The sequence below is a fragment of the Peromyscus eremicus genome, chromosome 17 (genome assembly GCF_949786415.1).
Source record: "Peromyscus eremicus chromosome 17, PerEre_H2_v1, whole genome shotgun sequence".
In the NCBI taxonomy this organism is placed as follows: Eukaryota; Metazoa; Chordata; class Mammalia; order Rodentia; family Cricetidae; genus Peromyscus; species Peromyscus eremicus.
In genome coordinates, this window is record NC_081433.1 from 61090998 (window position 1) to 61105270 (window position 14273).

At 55.6% G+C, this 14273-nt stretch overlaps 1 protein-coding gene and 1 long non-coding RNA gene across 2 annotated transcripts in view; one reads left to right on the plus strand and one right to left on the minus strand.

The window, feature by feature from the left end:
• The window catches only part of Ell (elongation factor for RNA polymerase II), a 49297-nt gene extending 35383 nt beyond the window's left edge, over positions 1-13914 (minus strand). The window contains exon 1 of the mRNA XM_059244935.1: positions 13758-13914. Within this exon, the coding sequence (XP_059100918.1) occupies positions 13758-13892 (135 nt within the window). The 5' untranslated portion in view covers positions 13893-13914. The remainder of the gene's footprint in view (positions 1-13757) is intronic.
• LOC131894631 (uncharacterized) lies at positions 4222-5919 on the plus strand. Its single transcript, XR_009374977.1, has 2 exons — positions 4222-4597; positions 5567-5919. It is a non-coding gene; the product is annotated as an uncharacterized LOC131894631 (long non-coding RNA).
• Positions 13915-14273: the final 359 nt, after the last annotated feature.

The window sequence follows — 14273 nt, forward strand, 5'->3', positions numbered from 1 at the left end:
CACACAAAACACAACATACATGCCAGCGTTTGTGCACACACACGCATACACAAACAACACACACACAGTCTTAGCTCCCTTCAGCTCCTGCCTCATTTTACTGACTGCTCCTTTAAAATCCTCAAACAAAACAAGACCTACTTTGATAAAGGGACCCGGCCAGCCCTGTAGATAGCCCAAGTCAGGAAGAGAATCCACAACCTTGCATGAGACCTTGGTGACAGGCTTGCCTCCTGCAGCCTCAGAATTCCATGTGTACAGCACTTGGAAGGCAGAAGCAGGTCAATCTCTGTGAGTTCAAGGCCAGCCCGCTGGTCTACATAGTGAGGTCAAGGACGACAAAGCTACGTAGTCAAAACAACAGGGCTGGAGAGACGGCTCAGTGGTTGAGAGAACACTGTCTACTCTTCCAGAGGACTTGGGTTCAATTCCCAGCACCCACATGGCAGCTCACAACTGTCTATAACTTCAGTTCCAGGAGATCAAATACCTTCACAAGACATACATGCAGGCAAAACACCAATGCACACAAAATAAAAATGAATTAAAAAAAGAAAACCCAGTAACAAAGAATCCCATATGTCATCCACCAGGCTGCTCTCCAGCCAAGGTCACAGTGTGACCAAAGGGGCAAGGACCAGGAGGAAAAGTGCTGGGCAAACTAAAATCCCCATCGGGCCACTGATGAAACAGGCCCCAACAAAGAAAGGAAGAGTGGGCTGGCTTTGCCCAAAACTGTCTCATGACCTAGAAATCACCCAGCAACATGCTGGGCAAGGCCATAAAGGAAGCTACTTGGGCTCTGACCCTGTGTCACCCAAAGCAGCAGATACAGACTGAAGATCAGTGCACATCCGGGAGGCACACAGAGCTCAGGGTAAGGGCAGCAAGCACAGCTCTACTGCTCGGCCAGCTCTGCAAGTCCTAACAATCTGCACACCAAGTAGCCAGACTCAAGGGCAGGGAGGCCACTTGTCCAGCAAGGGCAGGCAGAGCCAGCTTTTCAGAATAGTGGCCATGCCACCACCCAGCAAGCTGACACAACAGAAGCAGGGTGCAGGGGGTCACCTGAGCCAGGAGCATGAGCCATGATGGGCCAGACACCCGTGGGAAGCAACAAATGCAGCCAGCGTGAGTGAGAAATGCACAGAGGCCACTGGAGACAAACTAGAGCCAGGAGAGATTCCACTGGGTGTCTGGCACAAGAGGAACCAGGGAGAGAAGGAGAGAAAGCCCTGGGGGTGCACCAGGAGAGGGACAGTCTAGATGGTCAGATCCACGGGGGGCAACAGCAACCTGATCCCCACTCGGGAAGTTCTCCTGTCCCCAAAGGGAAACCCTAACCCAGGCCAAAGGAAGCCCGCCCACTGTATGTACGTGGTGGCACATACATGGGATCCTAGCACAGGGAAGACTGAGGCAGGGGGATCCCACAAATTGCTGCCTGGACTGCAAAGTGAGACCTTGTCTCAAAAATTAACAAATGAGGTCCAAAAGACAGTTCAATGTGTAAAGTGCTTGTTACACAAGCCAGAACACAAGTTCAGCCTCCAGACCCCACACAAAGGTGGAAGGGGAGAACCAAGTGACTCCATAGTCCTTTGCCCTGTAAAGACGCTGTGGCATGTGTGCCCCCCCCCACATGTATACATACATATATATTCTCAGAGACAGCAGCTTACTACGTACCCCTGCCTGGCCTGGAACTCACTATGTAGACCAGGCTGGCTTGAACTCACAGAGTGCCTCTGCCTCTGCGAGGACTAAAGGCAAGAGCCACCTTCCAGCTGGAAGCAAAGGGCAGTGCCACTGACTCTGCCAGGCCACGACTGTGGTGACGTCTGTGCCTTCCTTCTAGTGTCTCCTTCCATTTTAAGCACTGAACACTTCTCATCAAATGCTTTGGTGTGCAGTTAGGGACACCAAATACAGGGACCGGGTACAGGTCAGTCCTGACCTGGCCTATGAGCCCCGCGCCCCACCCTTCTATCCTGGGCTTCCCCTGTATTCAGACACTCACCTGAGAAAAGTGGGACAAGCCTGTGGGCATTCCCAATGGGCACTATGACAACCTCGGCACCTTTGCTAGCACAAACACATCATTTGAGCCTCCTGCTTGACCACAAGTGGCTAAGGGCCAGAGTTGTCACAGGACACAGAGACAGAGGGACTGAAGTAGCTAGAAGCACCTCCTCTGGAAGGTGGGACTGCTGAACCATGTAATGTCCACACCTCCTCAGGTCTGGACGGTGCAGCCTTGCCAGCTACATAGCCCCTCATCACCTCCTTCCTGGAGTCAGCCATGGTGTCTATCTACCTCCCAAGGGATGCCAGGGACCTGGGCTTCAGAGCAAAGGCACCTGGCTGTCCCCGGTTGCCTGTCAAGCACAAGCAGAGGGGCAGTCCCACAGGGCAGATCAGGACTATGGCCCAGGAGAGCTGCAAATATGATTCCTGTGGCCACCTCACAAAGGCCTCTCAGTGACTGGGCTGTGTTCCCACCAACCCACCCTTCGGCTTCTAGGACATCCAAGGTCCACATGTGGGGACTCCAGCATGCGGATTGAGGGTCTGGGGCCTGGCCCTGGCCCTCATCCTAGTCTACCTTCCAGATATGGGTCACAGACGCATGGGGGTAGGCAGCTTCTACTGGTACATGCCAGTCTGCTGCCCTGGTGTGGCCACACCTTAGATAAAGTACCTGGCCTGCAGGTGGCTGGGAACCAGATCCTGCTGTCCAGATCCTCTGGTTATCTGCGAATCCCCTCAGGCTGCCTGCTGTAGGCCACCTCACTCTGAAGTACCACATGCCCTGACCCTGGGGTAAGGCATATGGCAGGGGATGGGCACACCTGCAGCTCTCCTGATCTTCTGAGCCTCCAGGAGTCACAGCCATCCTCACTGGCATTCCTGCCACCTCCTAAAGTAGCCAGGATTTCAATGTACTCACACAGTAGAGGAGCTGGGAAGGAAAAGTGAGGGTAGGGACATCTGGGGTCCAGGACAGATAGTCATCAAATCAAGACCCTGGGCAGTCCCACTACTTGAGAACAGGGGCTGCGCCCACCTCATGAAGCTACAACAGTAGTGGCTAGGGCCCTGTCAATCATACCAGGCTCTGGAGACCCCTGTTCTGTAGGGATGGAGCCTGACCTTCCTAGCCGAGAGGAAACAGAGCATCTTCCCCGGGGGAGGTGCTATGAAAAAAGGAGAAAGCAGGAGGAGACAGCAGGGAGGGCCAGACCTCGACCCCGGCCTGCTCAGCACAGCTGGCTTCCTACCTGTGGACAACCACCAACAGAGAAGTCTTGTCAATTGGGGGAGGGGGTGAACGCCCTTGACCCCCTGTGGCAGACTGGCGCAAGCCCCCACTGTCCCTTCCCCATCTCAAATGTCCCGAGCCAAGCACATTTCCCTGGAACAAGCGGTGGGTGCCTCACGCCAATTCCAGAAATAGAGCCACAGGAAAGGAACACGCTCTTCTAGCTGCAGTCTGCCCCTGCCCTCAGACAGCTCCCAGGGAGATCTCCACCAGTCACAGCACCCTGAATGCTGGCCACCTGGAGACATGCGGACACACATGGGGACACACGCATGGGCAAGCCTTCTAGAGTTCAGCTCTCACAGACATCCACTCACCCCAGCTGTCCCGTCTGCTGGCTCTACCGCAGGACAGCCACCACGCAGACCACTCAACCTCCCCTATGGAGGCACCAGCCACTGGGCTGGAGTGGGGAGAGAGAAGGGGCTGTGGTCAGCGCCCAGAGTGAGGCAACAGACCGGACACTAAGCCCCCTTCCCTCGAGCTACAAGGCTCCAGCCCACCAGGGACCAGGGCAGGGATGCATCTGCTTTTAAACAGCAAATGTGTCAGCCAGCTCATGGACACCCAGGTGTCCCCTAGGTCCCTCTGCAAGCAGCACAGGCTTTGTCACTGTCCTGCGGCATCTGTGGAGTATCCTGGGCTGGAGGCGTCCCCAGTAAGCACCTTGGGGAAACCCAATGTCATCCATGTAGACGATGTGACGTAGATGGACATTCCCTGACAGGACACCAGAACCATGGGGCTCTCTCCCCAGTCTCAGTACAACCCTGAGACCACAGCTGGGGGGCTGGGGGCCGGGGGGCAGGGAGGGGGGCGGGGAGGGGCGGCTACATGGGAGGTCAGGGCCAACGCTCCCAGCTTAACAGCCTGTCTCACATGACGTCACACTAAAGCATTATCTACAAAGACAGGGCAGCCTGGACTGAACCCTTGGCTTGGTTTAGGGCAATCACAGGGACAGTGTCCTCTCCATCTACTGAGCCAAGAGCAGCACAGGACACCACCAAGAATCGTCCCCCTCACAGCTGTGACAACAGAGGCTGTAAGGACCCTCTGGAAAACCGGGCAAGCCACATAAGGACATACGTCCTGGACCATCAGAATCCTGGGGACAAGCCTTCAGAAGCTGAGGACAGGGAACACCTGGGGTCCTCTCCTGAGGGTCCTGCCTACCTTCTAGCCTCAGGACTGACTGTGGATGTGACAGTGTCCTCATCATCTCAGAGCCTTGCTGGGCCCTGAAGCCACGCCCGGATGTGGGGAGACCACGAGGTCCATAGCAGGAAGCGTAATTTCCCTGAAAAACCACTGTTTAAGAACAAGAAGGAAGGAGCGGGGGTGGTGTGGAGGTGGCACAGCTGTGACCCAGCACTGTGGCAGGAGGATCTCAAGTGTTTGGGCAGTCTGGGCTACATAGAGAAACCCTACCTTAAAAAACTGAGAAAGAAGCTGGATGTGGTGGCGCACGCCTTTAATCCCAGCACTCGGGAGGCAGAGCCAGGCAGATCTCTGTGAGTTCGAGGCCAGCCTGGTCTACAGAGTGAGATCCAGGACAGCCAGGGCTGTTACACAGAGAAACCAAGAGAGAGGGTCACAGAGTTGGCTCAGCAGACAGTGACACTTGATGTGCAAGCCTGGCGACAAACACAGCCAAAGCTACGTAGAGACCCTACTTCAAAAAATGAACCAATTTGTGAGAGAGAGGTGGGGAGCATGGGAGAGACAGACAGAGAAAAGGGAGAGAGAGAAAGAGGGAGAGCATGAGCATGCCCCAAAACCACTTGGGGGAAGGCAAGGAGACCTTGAGTTACCTGGGCCTGAAGGTTGGCACTCCACTAGGAAGGGCAGGTGAGGACTCCCTCAGCCCCCAGATCAGCTCTGGAACTGAAGGGCCTGATCTGGTGTTTGCAGGGCAGGGCAGTCATGCCACCCATGTGCACCTGAGTACACACACACCCCTGCTGGAGGTCAGGGCTTCTCCCAGCAGCCCATGAATTCAATACCAGAAATCCTCACTCCTCCCCTCCTTCCCACTCACCTCCAGCCAGCAACATGAGACCAGTCTAGGAGTGACAGCATGGGGAAGGGACAACATACAGGCAAGGAGGCAAGAAGGCCTGGTAGCCAAGGCTGCCCCTCCTGTTCAACATCCCCAGAGGGCAGCTCCTGGCTTCATGGCCTTGGTGCTGCTCCAGCCAGGAGAAATCTCAGTTCCCTACAGGCCACCTTTCTCTTTCACAGTGCCAGGAAAGGCCAGCACCATGCCTGAGGCCACTGCCAACCTCTAGTCAAGGGGGCTGGCAGAGCTGAATCTGACTTCAAGCGGGGGACACTGCCAGAGCCCTGCTGCTGTAAGGCTGGGGAGCAGTGAGGACGACGGAGACCCTCTTCCCTCCATGGGTTAAGGACCACCAAGGCTCTCCCCAAGCCTCTTCGTCCTGTATCCCAAGGGTACTGGCTTGGAAGCCTTTCCAACAACAGGCAGTGGTCACACCACGTCACTAAGCCAGGAGGCCACTAGGACCTTCCTCTCACTTGGCCCTTCTGAATCAACAGCCCAAGCCAATCTCCAGTGGTAAAAGTGCTAGCTTCAAGGCTGACAATCTGAGTCTGCTCCTAAGACTACATGAAGGTGGGAGGGGACTCCAGTGCTAACCTCTGACTGCCACACACACACATCCTTACTTAACTACAAATAGAGACAAATCTAGCCAACCGTGGTGTCGCACACCTTTAATCCCAGCACTCGGGAGGCAGAGGCAGGAGGATCTCTGTGAGTTCGAGGCCAGCCTGGTCTACAGAGTGAGTTCCAGGACAGCCAGGGCTACACAGAGAAACCCTGTCTCACAAGAGACACAGACAGAGAGAATGAATGAATGAATAAAAGAGTGGCATCCCCACACTAAGCTTGGTCCTCCGTGCAAAGGATGACCAGAAGGGCTACTAGACCTCCAGGAACTGCACCCACACCTCTCACGAGTCCTAGGTGGGCTGCATGGCTCCAAGGGGGCACACTACAAAGCCTGCTGCCACACACAGCTGGAGGTGTGGCCAAGAGTCACTGAGACCATGCAGCCACCTTCTCTGCGTTTCCAGTCACACTTGCCCACGTGATGGAGTCTCTGCCCCCAGCCCGGGCCTCAGCACCTCCCGCATCTGACTGCCACTGGGCCAGTCAACACTCATGCAATGCGCTGACTCTAACATCTGATGCTGAGTCACTTGAAAACCTGGAGGGACAGGCTATTTCCAAAATGCCACACCCATTCAAACCACCTTCAAACTGCATACATGGTGCTCACCAGATGACTATAGGTAATGGCACCTGACACCGAGTTCAATCCTCAGGACCCGTGTGGTGAAGGAGAAAACCAACTCCTACAAGCTGTCCTGACATGCACACACACAATAAATAAAAAATTCGGGCTGGAGAGATGGCTCAGAGGTTAAGAGCACTGACTGCTCTTCCAGAGGTCCTGAGTTCAATTCCCAGCAACCACATGGTGGCTCACAACCATCTGTAATGAGATCTGGTGCCCTCTTCTGGTCATACATGCTGTATACAAAATAAATAAATAAATCTTTAAAAAAAAAAAATAAATAAATAAATAAATAAATAAAAAATTCTAATTGCACACATGTAGCCAGGGGTGAAGTCCAGGCCCTGGGGTGACATCTCTATAAAAAGAGAAAGAATGGAAGTGGGGAAGAGAAAAACAAACATGGGGACAGAGAAGAAAAGCGAGGGAGGGAGGGAGGGAGGGAGGGAGGGAGGAAAAAGAAGAGCAGGTCGTCATGGCACACACCTATCATCCCAGCACCAAGGCGTGAGGCAGGGAAGGCAACACTCTGGGCCAGTCTGGCCCTAAGTGAGATGCCCACCTCCTCAGACAGGCCTCATGCATTTGTCCTCTGGCGTGCTCCTGGGATACGATACCGGCCAAGGCCCCAGAGCTTCTGGCCTCCTCTGGGCCTCACTGCCTCCAGCTTGTCTCTCCCTGGTCAGCATACCTCTCCGAGGGCCGCACCAGTGACTCCGAGCACTGAGCCTCATCCTCAGAGACTACAGGCCTCTGACTTCACGGACCTTCCCTAGGACACCTTCACCCAGAGCACTGGTGTGCACCAGGAAAGCACACCAGTGCCGCCAGTACTCAAGGTTCCCACAGCAGGCATTCCCAGGATCACACACCACACCTTGATGTTTGACCAAGGTACACAGTGTCACAGTGGGGGAGGTGCAGAGATCAAAATGAAAAGCTTGGGAGGCTGGGGTATTCAGTGGTCACTGTCTTCCTAGCATGCTCTAGTGCCTGGGTCCCATCCCCAGAATTACAAAGCAAAACTGAGGGACTGGACAGATGGCTCAGCAGTTGAGAGCACCAGTTGCTCTTGCAGAGGGCTCAGGTTAAGTTCCCAATACCCTCACGGTGACCCACAACCATCTGTAACTCCAGTTCCAGGCGATCTGACATCCTTATCTGGCACCAGGCATGAAAGTGGTATATAGATAGAAACATCCACTCGCACAAAATAAAATTAAAACAAACAAACAAACAAAAAAAAAAACCAGACCAGCCAGGAAAGCTTGGGCTGGAGTGCAGCTCAGTGGTGGCCAACCACACAGGCTTTAAGGTTTAAGGGACAATAAACTGTTTGTCTACAACCAGGGAAGAAAGAGACAAAATTACATGCATGTCTGACCATCAAGAGTCTGTGGCAGTAGTGGTGCACGCCTTTAATCCCAGCACTCGGGAGGCAGAGGCAGGCAGATCTCTGAGTTCCAGGCCAGCCTGGTCTACAGAGCGAGATCCAGGACAGCCAGGGCTACACAGAGAAACCCCGTCTCCAGGAGTGGGGTGGTAGGGGTGGAGAGGATGGGGATGCCCCACAGGCTGTAGGCGCAGTCACAGCTGTCTTCTGTGGCGCTCCTCCGTGCGAGCTGTGCACACAGTAAAAAGGAGACGTTTCCCATGTGCTACAAATAGACAAAAAGGGACTCTGGGGATCATGTGGATGCCAGCCCCCACCTCAACCCCTTGGGCCTGGTTACTCAGCAGGGAGCTGCATGTCCCTTGGCCAGGGAGCCTCCTGCCTGCAGGATGTCATTAGAGTACAGGGCTGTGACACTGAGTGTGGGACAGTCTCCTCAGGATGGCCTATTTGGATACCAGCTCTTCTTTTTATTGAACTGTGACACAACAACTGGGTGTGGTGGCAAACGCCTGTCACCCAAGCACTTGGGAAGCAGAGAGGGCCAGCCTGTGCTACATGACACCTGTCTAATGTAAAAGAATGAAAGCAGACAGAGTATCTACCTGCTGTGGCTGCCTACACACTAGTATGAGGTTACTTGGGGACACTCCAAGTGACCCATGGGACTGCAGAGCTGACACAAACCCACTTATATGACTCAAGAGCACCCAGGTCAACTAGCAGGAGTCCAGTGTGTGCCCTGATAGCCCCATCCTAGGGTCTCCTGTGGGCCTGGCTTGGGTGAGTAGGAAAAGCAGCCATGTTTTCCATGCTGGGTAGTTCCTCCCTCAAGGCCGCCAGGATGTCACAATCCCGGTGTGCTGTCAAAACTGCTTGCAGGGTAATGAACTCTGGCCTGCAGATGAGTCAACAGAGGGGTGGGTTCTGAGTGCCTGCTGTTTACACACCGTCACCGTGGCCACAGTCAGGCAGCCGGAAGCACAATCAAGGGTCACAGTGGCCAGGGAGGAGCTGAGTCCTCGGCACACACAACCTCAGCCCCTGAAGACTCCATCTCCAGGCTGCTTCCCTCTCGCTCTAGTTCTCGGAGTACTCAGCCTCAGCACCATCCAGCACCTCCCTGGAGATACGCATGGGGAAGCCACGCCCCAGCAGGCCAAAGGCGCAAGGCCGCCACACTCTGATGCCCACACCAGCATGCTGCACCCTGCCTGGCAGAGCCACAGCCCTCTGAGGCCTTGATGCCTGGCTCCGGAGCCACCTCCCTGCTTAGAGGTTCTGAGAGGTGACTCAGCCGCTAGAGCCACCACCCGTGACCTCACCTGAAAACTGGACACTGCTCCCCGATGGGGCTGACTGGAATGGATGGCACAGGCAAGCAGGAGGTGATCCTGTCACACTCCAGCTTTCTCTGAAAACAGGGCCCAGCACAGACATGCCAGTAAGGTGGGAAGGTCCCTCAGCCACTGACTGTTCTCTAGGGACACTGGCAGACTGCCCTGAGGCCCCTGTGCATGGAAAGGAAGCCTGGGACAGACAGACCCCTCTGTCCAGGGTGTGCTTCAAGGAACCACTAGCCCACTCTGTTCAGGGCAGTGTCCTGGTAATTCCAAAAGGCTGGAATCCCCAGGGAAAAGTGAACCCCGTCAGGAAGGTGCAGGCTTACCTGGGGCTCCTCTCGCCCCACACTCAGCTTTTTCCATGGCGCAGCACAGTGAGCCAGGGCCTCCAATGCCCTGCGAAGCCCTATCTGACCATCAGAGCCCTCCTTCACTTCTTTTTTTTTGGTTTTCTGAGACAGGGTTTCTCTGTGTAGTTTTGGTGCCTGTCCTGGACCTCGATCTGTAGCCCAGGCTGGCCTTGAACTCACAGAGATCTGCCTGGCTCTGCCTCCCGAGTGCTGGGATTAAAGGCGTGCGCCGCCGCCGCCGCCGCCACCACCATCCAGCCCTACTTCACTTCTTATTGGCGTCTACCGTGGTGGATCTCCCTTACCCATCTCCGCCAACTCTTGAGGATTCTAGAACATCAGGTGTAACATGAGTGGTACATCTCAGTGCCTCTGGGACCATAGGCCAGCCCTATGCTGACAGGGCAGGGTGGTTATTTCTTGGGAGGACAGTGCAGGATGGGCCCCAAAAGTGGCCTCCTACAGGCAAGTGACAGATGCCCAGAGATGTAAGGGCAGAGCAGAATCCAGGCAAGAGCCACTCTCAGTAGAAGCTGGGACTCAAGGGGGCGTGGAAGTCTGCAGACCCAAGAAGGACCGGTCTGGAGCTGGAGGAAGTCAGGTCCTTGCTAGCCCACAGCTTCTCAAGGCTCGCTGTGTGGACCCTGCTGGAACCCTCAATTTTCCCTGACCTCTCTGTGTCTTTCCACCAAGGACAGGGTGAGCGCATGCGGCCACAGAGCCCATCTAGCCAACAAGGATGAACTACAATGGAATAATAGGTGGAGGCAGGGTCCCCATCTCATGGCTGTCAGGGGACATGCCTCTCAGTAGCAAACAGCTGTCCTGGAAGGATGAGAAGACCACATTTCCTTATCTTTTCTAAAGCCACACCCACTGAGCCCCAACACACACAGAAGTGCCACATCAGCACCAGTCTGGCTTGGGAACTTTTTAAAGTTTGTTTACCCCAGGCTGGCCTTGAGCTCCTAACTCTCCTGCCTCATCCTACCTGTTTGCCTGTGTGTGTGTGTGTGTGTGTGTGTGTGTGTGTGTGTGTGTGTGTGTTTTGACATTACAAGAGAAGAAGCCCCAAGTCCCAGGTAGGACGGACTCTGGTCGTCCCTGTGGCTGTGCCCTGAACTGTAGTTTTCTGTTCCAGTACAGGCTACCACACATTCCCACCTCTACTGAAACATGCCCAGCCCCTTCCCCAGGCCACGCACAGCCGTTCCACAGGTAGTTCCTTCAAGTCCCTGCTCTGGCCACACCTGAAGTTAAGAAAAAGCTCCTGGCAATTCAAAATAAAATACAGGATTGTGCTAGGGCACAACTGTTAAGCCAACACAGAAAGCTAAGGCAGGAGAGTCCTGAGTTCACAACCAGCTTGGGCTACAGAACAGGACCATGTCTTTAAAAATCAAAGAACTGGTGGCACAGCTCAATGGTGAGCAACTGCCCAGCAGACTCAAGACACGGCTGCTGGAAAAGCAAGAGGAACCGACCTGTGCAGGTTGCTTTTAATGGGGCATAACTCAAAGCAGGAAGAACAGAAATGGTGCTGGCTCTGTGAGCATCAGTTGTTGACCAGTACCTCTCTAGTCACCAAAGTTTCTCCAAGTCCCTCCCGCCCACTATCCCAAACCTGCCCCTTCCTGCTGTCAAGCTACCTTCGTCTCAGTCCCCTCCATGCACAGAGGTAAGATTAAATCCGAGCCAGGCATGGAGGCACACACCTTTAGTCTCAGCACTCTGGAAGCAAAGGCAGGTAGATCTCGTGAGCTGGAAGCCAGCCTGGTCTACTTGACAAATTCCAGACAAACCAGGACTACGTAGTGAAGACTTAAAAACACACAACCAGAGCAGGGTGGTGGTAGCACACACTTTTAATCCCAGCACTCGGGAGGCAGAGGCAGGTGGATCTCTGTGAGTTCGAGGCCAGCCTGGGCTACAGAGTGAGTGCCAGGAAAGGCCCAAAGCTACACAGAGAAACCCTGTCTCAAAAAAAAAAAAAAAAAAAAAAGAAAGAAAGAAAGAAAAGAAACAAACAAACAAAAACCCCGAAACAAGCCGGGCGGTGGTGGTGGCACACGCCTTTAATCCCAGCACTCGGGAGGCAGAGCCAGACGGATCTCTGTGAGTTCGAGGCCAGCTTGGGCTACAGAGTGAGTTCCAGGAAAGGCGCAAAGCTACACAGAGAAACCCTGTCTCGAACTCCCCCCCCAAAAAAAAACAAAAAACAAAAAACAAACCCCAAACAACAACAACAAAAACCCACAAAAACAAAACAAAAAAAACAGCCAGAGCTTGGAGCCAGGTGGTGGCGGTGGCGGTGGCTCACACCTTTAATCCCAGCACTCGGGAGGCAGAGGCAGGTGGCTATCTATGAGTTTGAGGCCAGCCTGGTCTACAGAGTGAGTTCCAGGACAGCCAGGGTTACACAGAGAAACCCTGTCTTGAAAAACTAAGCAAACAAACAATGTATCTCCGAAGCTGGACTAGTGGTGTGTGCCTGTCTGCCACCTTGGCACTTAAAGAGTCGTGAGTTTGAGACCAACTTAACATAGAATGAGGATCCGATGCTGACAAGAGATTAAACTTCAAAGTCGCCTTGCCACTTAAGTGCCGTGTCAGCTTTCCAGATAAACACAGGGTTGGACTGCCCCAAAACTGAATGCTGCCAGCCAGGCTCCCTCGTGGTCAGTCACGGTGCGGCAGACATGGCTGGCTCCCTTGGGGTACGTGCATGGCGGCCTACAGCTTGTGGCACAAGCGCCCTCACATGAGGAAAACCAAGCTTAGTTAGGGGATGTAATGCGCACCCGAAATTAAAAATAACAGTGTGACATGGTGCTGGAGAGAAGGTGCTGGGCCAGCAGGGCCAGGGCCAGCCGCTGCCACCAGGTACCAAGTCCACGACGGCGGTGACTCACGCTCTGGTCCAGCCGTTTCTGGAAAAAGTCCTGATCCTCCAGGACTAGTCGGCATGGCCCAAGGGGAAAGACTCCAGGTTGGAATCCCAACCAGGAAGAGTGGCTGGGCCGGTCACCCAGTGGCTACCACCCGAGTCCCTGCCACCTCTCCCTCCTCATCTGCAGGGTGCTTTCCGCCTCACGATGTGGAACCCGACAAGGGAAGAACTAATCTCTTCCCAAAGAGCTTCAATCCTGTCCTAGAAAGGAGGAAACTGAGGCCCCAGCACAGGCAGGAAGTGGCTCAGGGAAGTGATGGAAAGACAGGCGGGAAGAGGCCGGCTCCCCAGACGCTGAATGGGGAAGGAATTCCTAGCTGGGCCAATGGTCCTGCGCATGTCCCGGGCAGGAAGAAAACCACATTCCTTCCTAGTTACTCTCCGCTCACCCGACCGCGTCAACACCCCCTGCGCCAGCACAGGCAAACACACGTCCCAGGGACACGGCCGACACCCCGGTCACCGGTACGATGAAGCCCCAGACCTCCTCCCCCGGAGACCTCCAACTCCGGCCCGGCGGACCAGGCTGGTGCCAAGGCTTGGGCGGAGCATCCAGGTGTGCCCCAGGCCGGGGCCCTGCAGAGGGGACACAGCTGGGGTCCCCACCCCCACCCCCAACCAGAACAGCACCAAAGGCCCCGAAAGGAGGGTGGAAGAGGAGCCGCACCGACCAAGGGTGGTGGGCGCCGCTGCCTCCTCCCGAGTGTCCAGCCGGGGACGCCACCATGGCTAACATCGGCGCCTCGGTCTCCGGAAAACCACAACAGTCCAGCAGGGTCCAGGGACAGAATGACCCCGGGCGGCAGGACCTGGGGTCAATAAGTAAATTCTGTTTAAAATACCCCTTCTAACGCCTGTCATCCCGGTACTGAAGAAGCTGCGGCAGGAGGATGACCGTCAGTCCAGGGCCAACCTGGGCTACGTAGGAAGGACCTGTTTTATAAAAAGCCGAAAGAGTAGGCTCAGCTTGGAAGATGTCACGGGGTCGGTCAAGGTGTCGCCAGGTGCGGACGCGGCCTTGCCCCCCACAGGTGTCCCCCACGGCGCAGCCCGCCCCCGGACGCCGCGCCGCTCACCTGGTGGGCCCGGTAGCTCTCGAAAGCCTTCAAGGCACTGTCGGTGAGCTTCACGTGGAACACCGACACCCTGCTGCCGTCGCTCACGCGCCCGCACGACAGCCCGTAGCTCCGAGCCTCCTTCAGCGCCGCCATCTTGTAACCATCACTCCCCCGCCCCCCCCCTCGGCGGCTGCGCCCGCGCGCCGGCCCCGCCCCCCCGCGCCGCCCTCCGACGCGCTGCATTATTCATGAGGCCTGCGCAGCCACGCCCCCTCCACGCGCGCCCCGTCCGAGCAGGCTGACTGACGGCCACGCCCTCGGGCCGCGGGACGGCGAGTCTGGCGGCTTTAGCCACGCCTTTCCCGCGCCCTCGGAACGCGCCTGCACGAACCGCAGCGCACTGGCCCCGCCCCAAAGGTCTCGCGAGGATAGTCTCGGCAGCATCTCTCGCTGCGGGCTGGCCACGCCCCCAAACTCACAGCCACGCCCCCACCTCAGAGAGCCCGCCCTCTCCGAGGGAAGCCCGTACACACG